This window comes from Palaemon carinicauda, chromosome 41, assembly GCF_036898095.1.
Source record: "Palaemon carinicauda isolate YSFRI2023 chromosome 41, ASM3689809v2, whole genome shotgun sequence".
Taxonomy (NCBI): Eukaryota; Metazoa; Arthropoda; class Malacostraca; order Decapoda; family Palaemonidae; genus Palaemon; species Palaemon carinicauda.
In genome coordinates this window covers 39,556,300-39,578,799 of record NC_090765.1, presented here as the reverse complement: position 1 = coordinate 39,578,799, position 22,500 = coordinate 39,556,300, and the positions used below count along the sequence as shown (strand labels likewise).

Below are 22,500 nucleotides of genomic sequence, written 5' to 3'. Positions count from 1 at the left end.
ACATGTCACCGAGAATGCCATACGAGTGAGCTCACCACAACGCCACAAAATATGAGAGAGAGAGAGAGAGAGAGAGAGAGAGAGAGAGAGAGAGAGAGAGAGAGAGAGCTCCTAACATAAACAACTATTACCTTATGTAAGCCAAGTGAAAACAGCGACTTACAGAATTAATTAACCACGATTTTTAATAAAGCCCAAAAACCGCTACGGGCCACATGTTATCAGAACCTAATAGTTTTACAGAAAAAGTTAACAGCGAGAGCATAACATTCGAGATGTGTAATCCCTTTCACAATTTTTTGTTCATGTAAAGTTTATTGGTGATGAAGATGGTTTGAGGATGCTTTTTGCACTCCCCAAGAGAATTAGTTCACCAAACTTTTAACTGGGCTCCACAAGGCACTAGAAGAGTTGGAAGATCCTGGCCTACATGGCTAAGGTCCACGAAGCGTGGAGTAGGAGATGATAAATGGAGAAGTATTGATTTAAAAGCTCACGATAGAGACGTCTGACGAAATCTAACCGAGGGCTTTTGCTTCAATAGGCGTAGGATGAGATGAGGAAAGTTTATTGATAGGCCTTCATGGTTTTGCTTAGTTTTACCAGTAATTAAATGTCTTGATCCAAATGATATGAATGCCATAGCCTCTGTACCATGGTCTTCCACTGTCTTGGGGTAGAGGTCTCTTGCTTGAGGGTACACTCGGGCACACTATTCTATCTAATTTCTCATTCGCTTGTTTTGTAAAAGTTTTTATAGATTGTGTAGGAAATATTTACTTTACTGTTGTTACTGTTCTTAGGATATTTTGTTTTTCCTTGTTTCCTTTCCTCACTGGGTTATTTTCCCTATTGGGGCCCCTTGAATATATCATCCTGCTTTTCCAACTAAGGTTATAGCTTAGAGAGTAATAATAATAATAATAATAATAATAATAATAATAATAATAATAATAATAATAATACGTTGATATAAGTACTAAAATACTCGTCATATTACATGCTTCATATCGCTTATAGTATAATTTCTAAGGAGGTATTTGTGGTGCCACGTGTTTTAGTCCGTTATTGTACTGTGAAATGTCATACGTCATAATCTCAGACTTATCGTGAATATTTCCGCGAAACCATAACAATGCCTGAAAACCTAATAATGTACGGAATACTAATAACAATTTGGTCGATTTCCTGACTAGAAAACGTGGAAGCGGAGAGTTTTTATCTTAATATTCAATGCTAAAAAGTGGACATCTTGTGAATGGCTTCTTCGCAATAGGGAAAAGATTACCTCGGAGAGAGAGAGACTCTCTCTCTCTCTCTCTCTCTCTCTCTCTCTCTCCTCTCTCTCTCTCTCTCTCAACTAGCATCCAATTGGTATCTAATTGGTAAAAGATTGACCTCATTTACGAATTAACTACCTGGATGGTTATTGTTAGAGAGAGAGAGAGAGAGAGAGAGAGAGAGAGAGAGAGAGAGAGAGAGAGAGAGAGAGAGAGACTCTACGAGGTAATCCTGGATTTTAGGGAGCGAGCCCTTGTTTAAAAAAACCGAATACGTGTCACCGAGAATGCCATACGATTGAGCTCACCACAATGCCACAAAATATGAGAGAGAGAGAGAGAGAGAGAGAGAGAGAGAGAGAGAGAGAGAGAGAGAGAGAGAGAGAGAGAGAGTTACAAGGATTTTGGATGTCTTAAAGACTTTTTAATCCATCTGCTCTTGAGTAGAGCGAATCAATGTAAATTGTTTAGAGAGAGAGAGAGAGAGAGAGAGAGAGAGAGAGAGAGAGAGAGAGAGAGAGAGAGAGAGAGAGTTACAAGGATTTTGGATGTCTTAAAGACTTTTTAATCCATCTGCTCTTGAGTAGAGCGAATTAATGTAAATTGTTTAGAGAGAGAGAGAGAGAGAGAGAGAGAGAGAGAGAGAGAGAGAGAGAGAGAGAGAGAGAGAGAGAGAGAGAGAGAGAGAGAGGGGGTTACAAGGATTTTGGATATCTTAAAGAGTATTTAATCCATCCACGAAGACTCCATTTGCTCTTGGGTAGAGCGAATTAGTTTAAACAATTAGTGTGTCTATGATCTTGTCCAACTTATCTTCCAGTTCGTTTAAAGAGATAATCTATTTCTAAGACAACTTACTTCCAAAAACCATAAATCACACCATTGTCCTAAACTTCGATTATTATTATTATTATTATTATTATTATTATTAGCCAAGCTACAACCCTAGTTGGAAAAGCAAGATGCTGTAAACCCAAGGGCTCCAACAGGGAAAAATAGCCTTGTGAGAAAAGGAAATAAGGAAATAAATAAGCGATGAGAAAAAAATTATTCTAAAAACAGGAACATCAAACTATAAAAAGACTTAAGTCAGCTTGTTCAACATAAAAACATTTGATGCAAATTTGAACTTTTGAAGTTCTACTGATTCAACTACCCTATTAAGAAGATCATTTCACAACTTGGTCGCAGCTGGAATAAAACTAGAATACTGTGTAGTACTGAGCCTGAAAGAGAGCAAAGAGAACCAAAAAAAGACAGGCACATGATAAAAAGGAAAAGCCTCAGATGTCCTTAACACTCACCTGTCTCCTAGGACACGACTTGGAGCGTGGCCGGGTCCTGGTGGGGGAGTGAAACGTGAAGTGACGAGTTCCTATGGTGATGAGATCCCCGTCGAAAAGCCTCTTGGAGCCTCCCTCCTGAAGCGTCTCATTATTCACTGTCACCTCGCAGCCGGGCAAACACCTGTCCACGAAAATTAGCAAGCGTTAATTGGCTGGAAGGGTGATGGATGTCATAAGTTGGGACGCTACTATGAAAATGTTAATTTGAAGCAGTCTCGTTAAGTCCTGTATTTTCTCCCATAGGTTTCTGGTAATAACTTTGAACTACAATAGCCTAAGGGATTATAACTGAAATTTATATTTCTTTAATGATACATAGTTAATCTCCTTCGTTAATGTATTTTCTCAGGTAGATTACTACTGATAACTTTGAACTACAATAGCCTTAGGTAATATAACTGAAATTTATTTTTTTAATGATATATAGTTAATCTCATTAGTTAATGTATTTTCTCAGGTAGATTACTGCTAGTAACCTTAAACTACAATAGCCTAAGGGGTTATAATGGAAGTTTTCTTCTTTTTTTTTTTTAGTGATACATAGTTAATCTCATCAGTTAATGTATTTTCTCAGGTAGATTACTGCTAGTAACCTTAAACTACAATAGCCTAAGGGGTTATAATGGAAGTTTTCTTCTTTTTTTTTTTTAGTGATACATAGTTAATCTCATCAGTTAATGTATTTTCTCAGGTAGATTACTGCTAGTAACCTTAAACTACAATAGCCTAAGGGGTTATAATGGAAGTTTTCTTCTTTTTTTTTTTAGTGATACATAGTTAATCTCATCAGTTAATGTATTTTCTCAGGTAGATTACTGCTAGTAACCTTAAACTACAATAGCCTAAGGGGTTATAATGGAAGTTTTCTTCTTTTTTTTTTTTAGTGATACATAGTTAATCTCATCAGTTAATGTATTTTCTCAGGTAGATTACTGCTAGTAACCTTAAACTACAATAGCCTAAGGGGTTATAATGGAAGTTTTCTTCTTTTTTTTTTTTAGTGATACATAGTTAAAGGTTAAAGTATAAAACCAAAGACTGCAAGAAATATATCTACTTAGAAATCAACTATCCAATATCTGTCAATCAACGTAAATTCACTATTATCTTCCATAAACAAATGACCCTAAGATTAGAGCCTTACCTGAGGGTGACTGCCCCACGCGCATGCGCAAGAGTACAGTGTGCCGCGGCAACTTCTGCACCGCTAAGATGCAAGTCTGCATTTTCTCCACTTCCCACAACAGATGCCCCGTTCTGTAATTATCATAAGCAAATGTCAAAGCCTGGAAGCAAAGGATAGTAGTTTATTTCAAATATTTCTCTTTAAAATTATCTATTTATTGTTGAGAGAATTAATTAAGTAAATTTTATATCTAATGTTGTTGATGTATAATGTTAAAGAATTCAGTAAAGAAATTTTATTTTGATACTGGATGATGAGAATTAGCTGTGACCCTTTCTTCAGAGTTGGGTATTGCATTTTAGAATTGTCATTTGTTAATAATGATATTCAGACTAATTCTCTTTTATTACTTTTAAAAACAAAAATTCTCGAAATCATCGACAAAAAGGGTCATAAATACTCGACCCACACCATCCTAACAAAGGGGCCTTGAATTTAAATTTAATTATTTGTTTACAGTGAATTCTCAATCTGAAACATGACTAATTAATTCATACATCTCATTCACATTTATTAATCGTTTCAAATTCTATTATTAAGCACATTATCCTATGGGAAAGTTACTTAGAATATTAATACAATACAACCGATCCCTGTCACCATTCCACTAACCTGTATATGATAAATGATGATGCTTGACGCATGCGCATCTTCGAGAGTGTTGAGCAAATACGGCGATTCTGATTCCACGATAATATCTCTGGAACTCTGAACGTCTTCGGTGCTTTGCAGCGATGAAGTCGAACGGTTCAGGCTAACTTTGGTGGCTGGTAAGCCCCCACCACCAGGAGGAGCACTCCTTCTGCGTAGTCGCTTGACGTCCTTCTCTTCCTCATCCTGATTCAGGCGGTCGATCCACTCTCTCGTGAGATCTAAGGTCGAAGCCTTGGAGATGAAGTCGAGGAGGGCCGTTCCTCTCGTGCCCAAGGACTGCATTACTGAAGGCTATAGATGCAAAGAAAAACAATGGTTTGCATGCAAACGAGCATCTTTTTTCGGAGGTAGGACTCAAATCAAATTAAGATTATGTATCTTTCTCAAGGAAACTTGACCGAAGGATTTTAGGATTTAAGGATTTAAGGATATTATTAACTCTAGGGTATGAGAGTACATTACAAAATATACAATATTACAATTTGACTGCTAAAGAGAAAAGACTTGAGGGATCGTTGTATTTATTTCTGCAACTGATATGACTTTTACCAAAAATATGGGAGAGGTTATGCTCCTATACACGGACGTACGTGTGTATGTATGTGTGTGTTTTCACCTGGATATCTCAAGAAAAGGTACTGAAAAAGTATTTGAAAACTTGGGAGATATGTTTAGGCAACATGTTCGAGGTATTTCTCGTGAAAAATTGTCATTTGATATTTGAAATGCGTCATGGCTGATTACATATTTATAGCAACCCTTTCATATTGATAAACTATAAAAATAATTATAATGACTAAATTTGATTTTTCATTACCAAAAGTCACAGGCGCAAATTTTGTTGGGTTAAACGCTTCTAATACGAGAATATATTAGTATGCTTATCAAAGTCATATATGTCAATATCTGAATATTTTCTGGGGGTAGATAGGTAGTGTAGTCACGTCAAGCCTTTTGACAGTTGTTTGATCTCTATTTAGAAGTCTCTCGTTGTCTCTTGATGGGAACATTTAAAAAAGAATAACAACTATAACATAAACATAACTTGATTCGAACTTTGGACTTAACACGAGTAACACTTCACGTTATAATGAAGATGTAGATGAAAAAAAAAAGACACCGTGGTATTGGAGAAAAAGAAATTATAATTGTATCCACAAGCAAACTCACAACTGATTTTTCATTATTCAATACAGTACTTCTGTCCGGCTAGGTTTTTGGGAATTTTTCTAAGTGCGTATTCTAAGTAAAAGAATAAAAGTTCAATTACGTTAATTTTTTTTTTTTTTTTTTTTTTTTTACATATACGAATTTATTTAGTGATTACTTAAAGCAAGTGAAACCATATCAAGAAAGCTTAGTTGATACTAGCAGCCAATAAAAAAATGCATGTAATTTGGCAAATACTAATATAATTTCGAGTTTCCTTAAATAATGAACGGATTGTATCTAGTACCGAAGCCTGGGCACTGGGCCCAAGAGGTTCATTCTATGCTACAAGTGAATGTACTTTCAATTTTGCAAATTTAAAGTTAAGATTTGTCTTTCTTTTTGAAATTTATCAAAGATTTTTTTTTTTTTTTTTTTTTTTTTTTTTACTTACCGACGCCTTGCACAGGAGTCTCTTCAGGGCTGCAACTTCCTTCTGCAGACTCCTGATGGTGGCAGCTCCAGAATCTAGGTTCACGACGGGCACGTTGACGATACAACGCGCACGGGTGGCGTACCTGAGGGTTGCTACACTCTCGCTGTAGGATGTACTGGACGGAGAAATGGCTGAGGGAGCAAAAAAAAAACATTTTTATCCATGTCAAATATCGCTATATTTAACTGAATATTTAATAACATATAAATAGGCAATAGTGATGTTTATAATTATTCAAAATAATGATATGATCTTACAAAAAGTGATAAAAACAAGGAATGATGTAGGCTCGCTTCACACAAGAGGATTTTTTTCGCACGGGAAAATTTCCGCTCGTTAGAAAGTATGTCTTCCTGCTAGCGGATATTTCTGAGTGGTTTTGCAGTTTCTATGAGTCGCTGCACTAGAACCGCGTAAGTTAGCAGTGCAAGTGGCTGGAACCGCGCGGGTTAGCAGTGCACGTGCCTATTACCACCGCTCGGAAATTCTTCCGAGCGGACAGCGTTTCAAAGACCTAATTGATCTTCATTGATTTCTAATCCCCGCGAATCAAACAGCTCGTGTGAAGCGAGCCGTACTGTGTTGCCAGATTTACTGACCCTCTTTATATATTACCAAAAGATGGTGAGATAGGATTCAGCGTATTATTTTAATATAAGAATTTTCCACGACAATGAATCTTCTTTGAAACACAACCCAAGGTATGTGATTTACTTCAAAAGGCATAAATAGAAGAATTACATTAAAAGATTAAGACTTAACAAACTCTACCAACAAGTAATGACATCAGTCATTATATTAAAAGCCAAAACTCACTTGCTATCATGAGCGTCTTCGCATTCCCCCCAAGGGAATCCTTGAGGAGCCACGTGAGGACAGAATCCCTATACGGGATAAACGGTAGACGGGAACTTCTCTTGCTGAGATCACAAGGAATTGATTCCGCTGCGAGGTGGGAAGTGAGGTGTGCCCCGTTGTTGGAATGGGCATAAGCTGGGTAGGAGGCGACGGTGGTGTTGAGGGAGAGATTCGAACCCATTGGAGAGGCTCTGGTGGATCCTAAGGCTCCGCCACGCTCAGCTGGAGTGGGAAAGTTTCGATATTAGATATAAGTAGATATGAGTAACGCCACTTTTATGTGGTAAGCGAGGCAATGGCGTCCGGTACAAATAGTCTTTAGTTTCGGTGCTAAATATATATATATTTGACTATTGCAATCTGGGTCTGAAAATTTTGTTTCTAATCTGTGCAAGTAATTATGGCTAAAAGGAAAAGTCGTGTATTTCAAATGAATTGGGTACCAAACGTCATGAAAAATAGTTAAGACTTTTTTTTAAATAACCTGAATTCAAGTGGAATTAGGTGGAAATTAAAGTGCAAATGGTTATGAATTATCATTATCGTAATGAAATTGAGAGAACATATACGGATTCCGGAATTTACTGATACGAAATACCAATAACCATATCAGAATGTTTTACGGTCAAATGGGGTCTTACAACATCAGCTTGAAGAATAAAACTCATACTCATCTGTCAAGATCACATCATCTTAATCTTAACAGATTTATTTTTTTAATGTACTAAAAACTACGTGACAAGACTTTTAAGCTTTAGGTAACATAAGAACGCTCCAGTAATAGTAAGCCAAATAAAAAACAAAAACACCTTAATAATGTTATTGAAAATATATAAATTTAAGCAAAATAAAAAAAAAAGATAAATATCCTGATCACATGAACAACAGAACTAATTACAATTGCTGGGTGTGTCATGTTTTAATCAAATCCGTGAAAGATTTTCAATTGGTGTCAGTTGCAATTTCATTATTTTTTATTTTTCCTAATGTCTCTATAGAAGTGATGAAATAAATTCAAAATGATAATGCAATACATCAACAATTAAAGTGGTAATACATGAATAAATCAACTACATATCTCATTAATGAACTAATTATATTTTTAATTACTCCATTAATCATTTAAGCAACCATTTAGATAAGTAATCAATTATTATAATAAAGTGTATTGTCAACATCATTCATTAAACGATCACATAAATGAAGATAAATAAATGAAACTCAAATAATTGATTTTTTGTTTTTACAAAAGCATAATTTACAATGTTTTAACTACAATACTCGAGTGAGAGATTATTAGGCCTGATGTCCTACCTGACTTAGTGTCCCAGGAAGAAGAGTGCTTGACTCTTAAACAACGATTGACTGTACGTAAGAAAGAAGAGTAAGATCTATGGAATGTATGAGAAAGATAAAAAAAGAAGGTCCAAGAGAGGTCTTACTTCTTAGTAGAGAAAAAGCATTTGGGATATGTAACATTTGAAGATGTAAAGCTTGGTTGTTTAGACAGTTTAAGTACTTTGGCGCATAAAACGCGCACATTCTTTCAAGTATACTTTTTGAGGAGTACCATTGTTAGAATCTATATAGAAACTGGTGATAAAATTATCACTAAAGAAAATAAAATGATTCATTAACTACAAAATATCCTTCAAGGGCCTCCAAAAGACTACTTTGGGTATTTTGGGAATGTTAAATATTAGTGCACATGTGGAGAGACTAACAAGAGATTTAGCATTATAGACAGATTAGGAATTTTATTTTTTTGAATATTCAATAAGCTTACATAATGTGTTACATATATATATATATATATATGTATATATATATATATATATATATATATATATATATATATACATATATATATATGTGTGTGTATATATATATATATATATATATATATATATATATATATATATATATATATATATATACTGTATAATAATACTTGCACGCAGATCTACAAAAGTTTCCTTATATCCTAAGAAAAACCCTCCATTTCCCTTTTAACCTTTCTATCCTCTAGAGTCTAGAGTCTAGACTGAACTCTGGAGGAAAAGATGGAAGTTGTGCTGTTACCTGTTTCGGCCATTAACTAAAGGATTTGTTATGGCTGAACTAGTTGTACAATTGAACTATCACATTAAAATAATTAAAGATTAAACCCCAGAGACCTAATTTTACTCTCTGGAAAGGAGATATTTTAAAGACAAATGTTCAGTTAAGACTGGTGCAGTGCAGTGCTCAATGCTTTTTACTAGATTAGGTCACACAGTTGTTTCTTGTCCTGTACACGGCCCACTTGTTACAATAGGTTTGAAGTCAGATGATTAAGGCCATCATCGTATGCTCTGTGTAGCTTACATTGAGTCTTCCGATCATTAGAATTAGTAAATGGCACTATTTCTTAATTCCTTATGTCCCTGGTAAGGCAGTGTTCTTTATCATAAGGGAAAATTACCAGATTGCGAATGTGGAAAATTCTCGATGGTGCTTTCTCATAGGCCTTTAGTTATACTTAGTAATGGTCTTCTGAAAGGCATCTGCTCCTTGTCTCTGAGATTTTCTTTCCGTAGTCAGTATCGTCGTAAATTAGTGTAATCTGTTACTCTTGGGTGTTCTTGGCTTGTTTTTACAATTTTTAAATTTTTTTTCCTTAACACATTCTCTACCGTGTCGCTGGATTAACCAAAGATTTTTAACATCTGCCTCGCATATTTAAGTTAAACATGGATGGCTTTCTAGGTACTGCAGTGAGAGGAGACCATTCTGGTATGAGCATCAATACAAAGGGACCAGCTCAAGGGTTTAGCATTTGTGAAGAGAGATGCTTCTTTTTATTTTTATTGAGGACACCAAGAAAAGAATGGTTTCCTCTTTGCTGACCTCAGTTGTAAAGTTAAGGGCCCAATTAGTTTTAGGACATCGGCTAGTCATTTATTTTCATCTGCTACTCTAATGTCATTAAAATATCTATCAGGATTTCTCTATTTCATGTTAATGCTGAAGGTCCTTTCTCCCATGGGGATCATTTATGGTCCTCCTGTCAGCACCTCCTTCAATATTTCAACTACTGTAGCCCTGATGACACTGATAAGTTTATGACTAAATCAGATTTTGGCATGATAAATTATGCAGAGCAGTATACTAACAATTTCAGACTTTTACTTCAGTTTCAATATTAAAGAGAAGTATAGTATATAGGAAATTGGAGAAGCGTTGTCTTAGCACAGTAGACGTAATTTCTGCATCCGCTGTCAATGAGAACTGTATGCGAAGAGGACTATGTGCGTGCCAAGTGTGCGTACTGTGTGTATATATATATATATATATATATATATATATATATATATATATATATATATATGTATATATGTATATATATATATATATACTATATATATATATATATATATATATATATATATATATAGACAGAGAGAGAGAGAGAGAGAGAGAGAGAGAGAGAGAGAGAGAGAGAGAGAGAGAGAGAGAGAAATATCAATTCAATGTTAGCATGTATAGAATTTCTATATATAACAATAGATGGTGTATAATTAAGTTTGGTAACCTGTATTTTTAATATAAAGCTATTAGTAAAATTATTAATGAGCTATATCAAAGAAGTAAGACTGTTTTCTCTACATCAAGATTCTCAAAAAATTAACAATATCATGACAATTTAGGTTTTCATACTTAGTTGCTTAAATACTTGATGTTTTAGAGAATACTATCCCACTTCTCAGCCAATTTATTGAAAACATTAATAGGAAATATTTCGTTTTAGGTTTATGTCTGAAACATTTTAAAAACACCGACCACCATTATTACACAAAAGCGACCTTAAAAATAACACCAAAATTGCACAGGCCAAACGCTAAACATCATGACAATTGAATAACAAAATCATTGGGTATCAACAGCACAATGCCTTATATCTATTTTTGAAATAATTTTTTATCTTTTATTTTGAAATATTGCAGCTGAAAACAAATTTAAGATCAGCTCCCCCTTTCCTTATATCGTAAGCAATAGCATATTTTTTCCACTTAATATCTAACCAACAAAAGCGTTTACTTTAGACTGCTTAGTTTTCTTTAATTGAGACATGCAAAAGAGTTTTAGATCTATGACCTACCGCAACAGAAACATCCACGAGCCTTATGGACGGCTGTGCAAGGATGATAGAAAAATATAGGTAGTGACTTATATCAAGTAAAGAGAGAAAATCTTTCTACAAAAGATTGAGGATATAGTTATGTATTATTTTATATCGAAAATCTTTCTATAACATCAATAACATAAATGGTTGGATTTTCTTCCTATTGACGTTTTTTCATAGTTTTATTATAAAAAAAAAAGAGGGTTAACCTTTTGACTCTTTCGGTTTTCCAGGCATGAAGACACCATTCAAGTAAATTATGATATCATAGAACATAATGAGAAATGGAGATGTTAGGAGTTAATGATGGAAAATATGTTACCATTAAGATTAAACATTCTGAAGATCGGAATATATTTGCAACCTTCGAGAATTATTGTTCTTTGAAAACCAGGGACTGGACGTGCAATGAAAAAATATAGCAACTTGGGCATAAGGTAGGATAAATGTTAAAAATTATCCTTATCCACTGAATATTACATTGTTTTACTGAAGAAAAAATATTGAATACAGTTCTGACAGCCTAGTATAGATATTAGTATACTAGTTATATAGGAAATCATTATACTACTTTATAGCAAACTAAACTAACATTATCCACATTAGGAGCTTCTAAAGGTATATCTTATAATTATCCGTATGAATTATAGCCGGGAGACTTACTTTCACTAATCCATTGCTGATAAAAATAAGAAAAAGGAGGTGGAAAAAGGTAAACCTAAACTCACATATATGTGATAGCCCACCTTGTGAAAGATGGAAGCTTATAGGAATAATAGAAAAGGGTAGAAAGTAGATAATTCCAAGAATTGACAAAAGAGGCAAAGAAAAAATAGTCACCAAAGAAAGCAGTCCCAGGACTGATAATTTCTAAAGCTATAATTTCTCTACCTAGAAATTACATATAGAAACATGTACAGATATTGCCAATATAAAGTAACAGCTCCTACACATTAAAACTTACTTTTAGTAGGCTGGTACCTTCTAAGTAGAAACTACATATAGAAACATGTACAGACATTGCCAATATAAAGTAACAGCTCCTACACATTAAAACTTACTTTTAGTAGGCTGGTACCTTCTAAGTAGAAACTACATATAGAAACATATACAGATATTGCCAATATAAAGCAACTGCCCTTACACATAAAAACTTACTTTTAGTAGGCTGGTGCCTTCTAAGTAGTAGGCTGGTGCCTTCTAAGTAGATGGCTGGTGCCTTCTAAGTAGTAGGCTGGTGACTTCTACTTAGAATATTTAATTCTTTCCTGTTTCATTTTCTATAGAAACTTCTAGAATACCATCACTTATCCACTTCCTATAATAAATTCTATTAATGATATGGGGGTTGAAACATACAGTAAGATATTTACCTAACGTAGAGATGACATTTCCAAGTGTCACAAGAGAACGGTTAATGCTGGCGCCTTCTGTCAAGCGAGTTTTATCACCATCTTCACTGGCACGTTCGCTGTGGTTGGAAAGAGAATCATAGTATTTGGTCCACAGTAAAATTAAGAAGTTAGTTAACATTTCCTGTCAAGGTGATTTCTGGATATCTATCAAAACACCTCTATAACATAATGAGAGCCTAACGAGATATATCATACTTCATTAAAGTTGCAACAAGGTTAAAAAAAACACTCAAGATGAGTCAAAGAATAAAAACAGTTGTCCAATTATCATCAACACCCAATTGTAAATTTAAAACTAGCCTGAAAAATATTTATTAAGACAAGGAAGGCCTTTCATATAACCTGTAAAATCAACGTCGAGAAAGTTATTCACTTGATCAAATCTTACTTAACATTTAACCCATTGAACTGTAAAATTTTACTCCCTTGGATGCAAAACTCTTATTCTAGATACAATAGTAGATTTTTTTTTTCAAGAAATTTACAACAATTCTCCTAGACAGAGGTTGTCAACGTTATTTGTCTGAGCCCATGAGTTGGTGGTTGGGATTGGCTCTTGAGTGTTTTGGACGTTCAAACTGCAATATAGGACACTTTGAGTGATGAAGATTTAAACTCTGGTAATTGGGAGTGTCAAAAATTCAGAGAAGGAAAGGGTACGGTTTTTATTATTATTATTATTATTATTACTTGCTAAGCTACAATCCTAGTTGGAAAAGCAGGATGCTATAAGCCCTGGGGCTCCAACAGGGAAAATAACCCAACTATAAAAACTTTAACAAAACAAAAGGAAGAGAAACAAGAACAGCGTACCCGAGTGTACTGTACCCTCAACACCATCCAAGACTAGAGAACAATGGTTTAATTTTGGAGTGTCCTTCTCCTAGAAGAGCTGCTGAGTCTCTTCTACCCTTAACAGGAGGAAAGTGGCCACTGAACAATTACAGTGCTGTAACTCCTGAGAAGAAGAATTGTTTGGTAATCTCAATGTTGTCAGATGTATGAGGACAGAGGAAAATAAGTAAAGAATAGGCCAGACTATTCGCTGTGTGTGTAGGCAAATGGAAAATGAACCGTAACCAGAGAAAAGGGTCCCATGCAGGATTGTCTGGCCAGTTAAAAGACTCCAAAACTCTCTAGCAGTAGTATCTCAACGGGTGGCTGGTGCCCTGGCCTACCTACTACCTATAACTCCTTTGCCAGAAGGCAATGGAAACGTAATAGGTCACCAGGGAAGCGATGGAGACAAAACAGAGGGAGGTGGGGCTCTGTTTTCCATTCCCAGTAACCCAGTATGCCTGGATCGAGCATCAAATATGAAGAAGGGAGGTCCAAAACCCCACTACTATACATCCTCTCACTGCTACCCCTGGAATAAACAACTCCACCAGGTTTCTTTCATTTTTTTTAATTTCTTACAAGCTTCTCGTATACCTGGGAAGAAACAAATGATACCACCATCAGCATGATAAATGAAATGCAGAAGAGGTCAGGATATGTATAGAGGAGTTTGTAGTATAACTGATATTGCTAAGAGCTTAGATATCATAATGTGAATGTTGATGGTTGGCTCCCCTCAACCAAGGATGTTCCAGGCAAAGAATCAAATGTACACAATAGCAGCTTTGTCGACTTCGGTGTCAAAAGGGCATTTTGACGCGTTAGGGAAGTACTTCCACACTTTCAACAGGCAGGTCATGTCGAAGGATAATCAGGATAAGTTAATTATCATTTAGCCCATCATGGAGTACATCAGTGGAAAAATGTAGGAATCCCTGTACAGCATATGTCACGTGACGAAGGTATGTTGAAGTGGAAAATAGCGTCAAGGTTAAAATGTTTTCATAGGTAACTTTTACTATAAATGTTAGCCTTTCAAAAGACCAGTGTGATAACGCCACTCGCTGTAGTGGCACTCCGCTTTGTGAGAGGTTCACCAAACTCCCTTAAAGTCTTGGCAAATTCTCTGTACCGTCCTTCCCTTGTGGGGGAGATGACCTTCAGAAGGAATGAGAACATCTGTGGCATCTGCTGAAAGGATATTAGGTTAAGCAACCTGATACAAATGCATATGATGACAGCACCAAGCAATGTCTCCACAAGCAGAGGGTCAAATATGTGGGCTCGTATGCCTATGATCAATTATTATTCATTTGTAAAAAGATCCATCTTCTGGATGAAGAAGACTGTTCTGTAGTCCCTCCAGCTTGCCCTTCAGAATGCCTTTATCCTCTACTCCAAGTATGGTAGAGATGGGAGAAATTTCTTTCTTCGTTAGTTCCATAAAATGATTGCAGATTCCCTTCTATACTATCATAAAGGTGAGTAGCCTCACACTGGCTCCTAGAGTGCCCATGCCCCTTCCTTACCTATAGGTAAATTAAATAAATAGTCTTCCACTTGCAACGCTTGTTGATACTTAAGCAATGCCGGCTTGTTCTCCTGAAATACCATCTGCTGAAATTTTTTTTAGGACAACCGTGCCCTTTTTTCACCTTCCACAAGACTGTTTACAGTCCTCTATGGTTTCAAACCTGAGAGCCTTAAGAAAGGAAAATTGGGGAGAATCAGCCAACAAAGGTTCGTGGTGTGTGTATCAGGAATAGCATAACGTTATACCCAACTCTCCTGTGCTCTGTAAGCAAGATTGTCCTGTGTCCAGTGAACCTGCTTTAGGAGGTACCATTCCCAATAGAAGTATTACTCCAGGCTTAGCATAAGTGCCAGGCAGTTCAATTAAAAACTACCTACCCCACCCCCTTCTAAAAATGCTAGATTCTTGTATCTGAAGGGGTTAGAAAAAAAATCTGAAAAAATCAGGATAAAAGATACATGATACTGGGTCATCTTTACTGTGATTTCATATACTGTATATGATACTATGCTTATATGTTGTACAGAATCCAGCCTGGTCTGGTGATAGTTACTGCTCTACTATAGGACACACAAGGGCCATTATCATGCATTCATATTATTTGTAGAGAATACGCAGGAGGGAAATAGGCCGGTAGATTTGTTTACTCCCTGGATCTTTTCAAGGTTTTAGCAGGACTACGACTCTTGCTCTTCTCCATATCTTATGGATACTTTAAGTTGTTGCACAGTTGTTAAGGAGAGCGAGTACTCTTGATCTGGTCCTGACACTGAAGTGTTTTATGACTGCTATGGTGATGTCATCAAGTCCAGGTGCTTTGCAAGGTTTTAGTTGCTTAATCGTTTCCGGGAGTTCCTCCATGGTGAACGGTTCAAATCGTTCACCACTGTCCTGCATAATGCAGTCCATTTCAGACTTAATTCTCTTGAAATATCTCGCTCTTTATTGTGTGCTTTCCCATTGAGTAGCAGCTACTCTTATCTCGGTATTGAGTTTATAAGAGCCCAATGTTTTTTTATGTTATGGATCATGTCTGTATTGCATATCAGTTCTTGTCGTTGTTCTAACCTTTTATTTGCAAAAGAGGCTGTAAGATTCTTATCCGTAATAGCTATTGCGTTGTGATAAGTAAGAACTCTTACACAATATTTCTCTTTGGCTTAGCATTACTTGATTTATGTCGCCTTTATGTATAATTTGTGGAAATTTTGATAATTTTAGAATAATGTTCTATCACTTGTCAAAATAATAAGACGAAAATAAGATTTCTGACGTAAAAACATGCGACTTTAAAGATCTTTGAAAACTTTTTTATTAACTTTCTCCATCCAGTGTGAAAAAAAATATGTGCTAGGTTAGGATAGAAAGAGTTTGTGAAAAATACTTTTCTGTAAAATGTAAATTTCAGGATCCATATCATACCACTTATGAAATCACTCGTACTTTACAAAACCCGAGTTCTATTTTGGAAATATTCTAATCTGTAATACAAAAGCATTTAGAATAATGTAAGAGCGTTTTAAATAGCTAAAAGAAACGGGTTATTTATGAATTCATAATAGTGGTGAAATAAAAATTAATGTTACTTAGTTTTCCATATAAATCCTACTAAAGTATAAACTATTCCCCTGGTCGTAAAAGAATCATGCTTAAATTTTTTACTTATTTCAACTTACTGATTAATTTGAGTGACATTGCAGCACACCCAAATAGATCACCGATGAATAATATGCATAATATGAAAAAAATAGATTTCTCTAAAAGAATAAGGACCAATCTTCTCACCAAATAATTCCAGAGGAAAAAAGTTAATTTCTTTTAATTTAAATCTCGCCAAAGTTTTTCTTACCTTCCAGCCAAATCCACAAGTGTCAGGGTGGATCTTGTATGAGCAGCAGGCTGTGTAATATCTAGAGTAAGAAGAGCATGTGACCGAGACGAATGGGCGTGCAAGGCAGTAGGTGCCACACTACGACTGGCGAGTCCGCGTTCTAGCAATGCCCATGCCATGCTAGTGTCTGTTATGGCATGACGCGTTACGCCTGTAATGAAAATGGTTTATTATGTCAGGTCCATATTTTGAAATGGTTAATTAATAGTCAGGCCCATATTTGCATTTAACATGTTTGATTATGAATCGTCTAAACTCTAGGGCATGAGGTAGTAATTCCCTTATATTTTCATATTCCTATTTTCAACAGAAGTTGGTCTTATTTTGGGATAATGTTAATATCATGATAACCTCTAATTCTTATATTCATTTCTGGGGAAAAAAGGATTTGTTTGTGAATGGTTGTTTGTATTTACCTAAGTGAAATGCTGTGAATGTAGAGGAAATCATCCCGCCGCGAATATGAAGAATACTCAAGTTATCGATAGAATATTTACAAAAGAACCATTTTCTATACTGATCGTCTTCACATTCTAAGAAAACGCGATTCAACATATTCAATGGGTAACAAAAGAGATTTATTTGCGTGTGTCCATGTTAAAGCAAAATTATGGCAAACAAAGTAAAGTGTAAATTCCTGTGAATAGAAATTACTTAATATTTATTCCTTATACTAAACTCGTCTCATACGTTTTTAGGAAAGATAATAACTCTGTGACTTTAGATATACATTATATGCTCTCAAAATAAAATCATTTCGCTACAGAAATGTAAATCGAATGTAAAAAATGCACCCCCGATTTCTTCCAAAATATATTCTACTGATATAACAAGGGAAATTACCTAATATAATTAAGTTATCTAAAGTAAAAGTAACAGTAATGGGTGTTGTTTATTGCCGAAATCTTAAAAAAAAAAATCAATAGATTTACTAGATGAATAAAATTAGGCTGCACAAATTAGAATGGATGATATGCATTAATTGAATGGGGATTTTAATACGGGAAATGCAGTACATGTGATTATAATAGTGTAAAGAGGCTAGATATGAACGGTGCTTAATGAATAAAATCGAGATAAGTTAAGAATGGTTAGATAATGTGGTGAAATGAATATTAATGAGCAACAATGCATTTTGGGATAAAAAAGAAAATAACGCGTTATGCCAGTAAACAAATAAATAGGTTTTAGACCTAAAAGAGATGAAAGAATACAGTGGTGAAGAAGAATAGTTCCTGGGAATTGACATAAGACATAAAAGTGAAAGAAAATATAAAACGAAAACAGAGCAGAGAAATAAATAGTTTTATGGGGATGTCAGATAATAAGGCTAGTGCAAAAAAGGCAGTGTAAAAGAAAAATTATGGGTGGTAAGGACATATAAACTTGTCAATGAACTCATAGTAACACGATAACTAGAAAGGCCATTTGAAAGAAAAATTATGTGTGGTAAAAGACCTATAAACTAGACAATGAATTCTTAGTAACACGAGATCTAGAAAAAAAATGGTAACGAGATCCCTTACCATCTACATATGGGCCAGTGTGAGGGTGCTCCCTCACCCGGAGGGGCCTCCCTGGCTCAGTACTAGTCAGCAGATCTCTCACTCTCTCGTTGTATATCTCTATAAGGCTGGAGAGGGAAAAATAAGTGTCATTATTCTTCATTTTTTTTAATACATATCATATATTCAATCAACATAAGGATTTTCCTGTAAAAAGCGATGACTATATAGAAAAATATTGTAATCGTCCCTGCCTGGCGATCTACCAGACTGGGGTTCGAGTCCCCCTCATGCTTAATAGTTTCCTATAGTGTCTGCAACCTTAACAAGCTTGTAAGCTAAGGATGAGGGTTTGGCGCGGGGGGAGCCTATAGGTTCACCTGATGAGTCATCAACAGCCATTGCCTGGCCCTCTCTGACCATGGCTTGAGTGGAGAGGGGCTTGGGTGCTGATCATTTTATATATATATATATATATATATATATATATATATATACATATATATATATATATATATATATATATATATACATATATATATATTATATATATAATATATTTATATATATATATGTATATATATATATATATATATATAATATATATATATATATATATATATATATATATATAGTATATATATATATATATATATATATATATATATATATATATATATATATATATATATATATATATATATATATATATTATAAATATGTCAGTTTCTATGGCAATGTCCTGCTTGGGCATTATTACTGTCCCTTGTCTCTGCTATTCATGAGTGATCTTTAAACATTGAAAGTATCACATCCATAGTCATCCTTTTACTACCGAATAATAGGTGAACCCTTAATTCGTAAATTTTTCACAGATTAGTCGATTTTTACACTTACACAGAGCTTTCAGTTATGCAGCGCTGCATCAAAACCACCTACACACTATGCCACTCACTCCTATCTCGTTTGCACTCTTCCTGCTCATGCAAATTAAGACCTTTCCTTTCTGACAAGTTGTCTGGCCCTTTCTAGACTTTCCTCTCCCCTCACCTCCAGCACATTTGCTCTTTTCCTCAACCTACAGTATATTCATTCTTCTCACATAACCTAAACATCTTGACATACTTAGATCCATTTTTTTTTACATCTCCAACCTTTTTACCTCTACACATCCCATATTTCTCACCCAATAAATACTCTTTATTCCACATATACTACGCAAACAGTTTATTCCATTATATCTTCAGTGTTTTTCTTTACTTCGAATGCAACATCCATCCACACCTTACTTCTTAAATTCCTATCCTGGCCTCCACAGAAAAGTCTTCTTTAAAAACCTTTGGTATACTTTCTACTGCCTTTCTTACTTCAGTTATCGTATGACTCGCTTCTTTCCACATCTTACCATCTTCCAAAGGTCTTACCTTAAAGTGAGAGAGAAATCGTTGGCACACAGGTCATCCGGATCATATCTTCTTTTTAGTCTGTTCAACAGTCCTTCACAGATCCTAGGGGCCAGCCCTGGAGCATCCTATGAGGGTTGAATAAAATCTGTGATTAACTCTATGACCTATACGAGAAATAATTTATATTAATCTACATCCCATTTCCGGTACAGTATATGCATAATGTTTATACAAATGGGCATTTATGTAGATCTTTTTAACATAGCATGTCAGTAAGGCATTGTTGGTGGATTTTAGATATGCCCTCCTTGATGTAGGACTTCGCCTCTCTGTTTCGTCAACCCTCAATTTTGACATTAATAACAAGTTTTCATATTGAGAATAGGACCAAGACCTAATAAATCAACTATTTTTCCAGCATAAAAAGAGGTACTTTAGAAGTTCAAACTTGCAGCGAATATTTTTATGTCGAAGAGGCTGGAATAAGTCTCTCTTCCTAGTTTATATATGACAGATCAATTTTAATGTTATTACTGATCGTAAGATATTTCATATTCTTTATTCATTACTTCTCATATAGTTTATTTCCTTTCCCCACTGTGCTATTTTTCCTTATTGGAGCCCTTAGGCTTTAAACATCCTGTTTTCCCAACTGTGGTTTTAACTTGGCTATTAATGATAATTAAAAAGAAAATGCCTGATAATACTTTGATTGGAGAAATATTTTTAATCAATACTAAACCTACCTCTTAAATATGACCATCGTAAAGTATTCAAGAAGCAAACATTTTTTAGCAAAGAATTCCTTATTCCACTAAATAATATGAAACTATTATAAAATTGGCTGAATTAATTTCATAATTTCCATAATCTAATATTTATATACAAAAACATATAGTTTCCTTTCGACTCCAATCACTATAAGGAATTTGACTTTATGAACACTAATTACAGTGCATAACTAATAATGGACCTATCAAGGCTCTAATAGTGTCACTTTACTGGAACAGAGAAGACATCTTTTTTTGGAATATTAATTTTCTCGAAAATTTGAAATTTTACTCATATGAAATTGATAATCCTATAAAAGGAAGGCTAGTCAATGAACCGTATCTAAACCTGTGCAAAACTTGTCTTAAAAATTAAATTGTGAAATTTTGGGATATACAAAGTTTGTTTTAACCCAGGCAAATGTTTCACAAATTTGGGTGAACAATTTCAACTCTGAAAAGATTCAGTAACTATGATATCTTGATGATTCATTCCTGTCTTGAAATCTAAATACCTAGTAGCCGAATCGAATTGCACTTTTAATGAAATTTCATTCAGCTTAAAGAGGGTTTATATGCAATTTTCTTATAACAAAAGATAGGAATTTATCTGAAACGGTGTCTTCCATAGCTTACTGTTTAATAATGTTTATGTTAGCCTGGTTAGTCTTAAATAGGATACGTTAACTTCATGTTTACAATTTTACGTAAAGTACTTTCTAATTGCCACAAGAGTAGAATACTTTACTGTAAAACTTAATTACGTTTAAGATAATGATAAGAGGTTTACCATTAACCTTAATTACGTTTCAGATAATGATAAGAAGTCTACACTTGAGTTTAATTACGTTTAAGATAATGAAAAGAAGTCTACCATTAAGCATAATTACATTTATGATAATGATAAGAAGTCTACACTTAAGTTTAATTACGTTTAAGATAATGAAAAGAAGTCTACCCTTAATATTAATTACGTTTAAGATAATGATAAGAAGTTTACTATTAAGCTTAATTGCGTTTAAGATAATGATAAGAAGTTTACAATTAAGCTTGATTACGTTTAAGAAAATGACAAGAGGTTTACGATTAAGCTTGATTACGTTTAAGATAATGATAAGAAAACCATTACTTACCTTGTGACCGAGAACTGTATACGTTTTTCCGGATCCTGACTGACCATAAGCTAATATACAAGCATTGTAGCCGCTCACGGCTGCTGCCTCCATTTCCTCGCCCAATTCTCTGTAAAGCTGAAAAAGAAGTAAGAATGAGAAAGAATTCTGAAGGGAGAGAACATGTTGATACGAGACATACGAACTTATTTATTTTATTTTTTTTTTTTTTTTACGTGAAAGATCTATTTTAATGTTACTGTTGTTAGAATATTTTATTTCAGTTGTTCATTACTTCTCTTATAGCTTATTTATCTCCTGGTTTTCTTTCCTTACTGAGCTATTTTTCTCTATTGGAGCCCTTGGGCTTATAGCAACCTGCTTTTCCAACTAGGGTTGTAGCTTATATAGTAATAATGATAATGAACGTGTTAATGGAGATATCGCAGTAGGATTATATACAAATGACAATAAACATCAACAGTAAATACAGAAACAACAAAATCAGTAAAGTAAAAAAATATCAGATGGAAGATAGGCTAAAGGAAGCGGTGATCCTGAAGAAAAAAAAATGGGGAAAATGATCACAGGTTAGATTTTAATAACCGCCTCTGTGTATTTATAGAAACAGGGCAGTAGCAGCCAGAGAGCAGAAGGGGTAGGTTGAAGGGACTTTAATTAGCTTACGTGATACCTTTATAGGAAAACCAAGAAGGGGGTCTACAACGGAAGATCCTCATTTTCTGGATTATGAACAATAAGTTAATTGACCTCAGGGATGGTATGAGGTTGGGGGGGGGGGTTAATTTAAGAAATGATCTTCCTACCCTTTCTGACTTATGCATATGGACAGTACTCGAATCCGTACCCAGCAGCTCTTCTTGGAGGACACT

The 22,500-nt window shown here is 34.7% G+C and overlaps 1 protein-coding gene across 1 annotated transcript in view; it reads right to left on the bottom strand.

Moving 5' to 3' along the window:
- LOC137632537 (mucin-16-like) overlaps window positions 1–22,500 on the bottom strand; it is a 458,011-nt gene that overhangs the window by 102,578 nt on the left and 332,933 nt on the right. The window contains exons 4-13 of the mRNA XM_068364511.1: window positions 21,629–21,745; window positions 19,744–19,850; window positions 18,341–18,447; window positions 16,773–16,965; window positions 12,508–12,605; window positions 6,928–7,191; window positions 6,070–6,242; window positions 4,425–4,757; window positions 3,771–3,883; window positions 2,585–2,747 (exon numbers count right to left, since the gene is read on the bottom strand). Coding sequence (XP_068220612.1) covers window positions 2,585–2,747; window positions 3,771–3,883; window positions 4,425–4,757; window positions 6,070–6,242; window positions 6,928–7,191; window positions 12,508–12,605; window positions 16,773–16,965; window positions 18,341–18,447; window positions 19,744–19,850; window positions 21,629–21,745 — 1,668 coding nt within the window. The remainder of the gene's footprint in view (window positions 1–2,584; window positions 2,748–3,770; window positions 3,884–4,424; window positions 4,758–6,069; window positions 6,243–6,927; window positions 7,192–12,507; window positions 12,606–16,772; window positions 16,966–18,340; window positions 18,448–19,743; window positions 19,851–21,628; window positions 21,746–22,500) is intronic.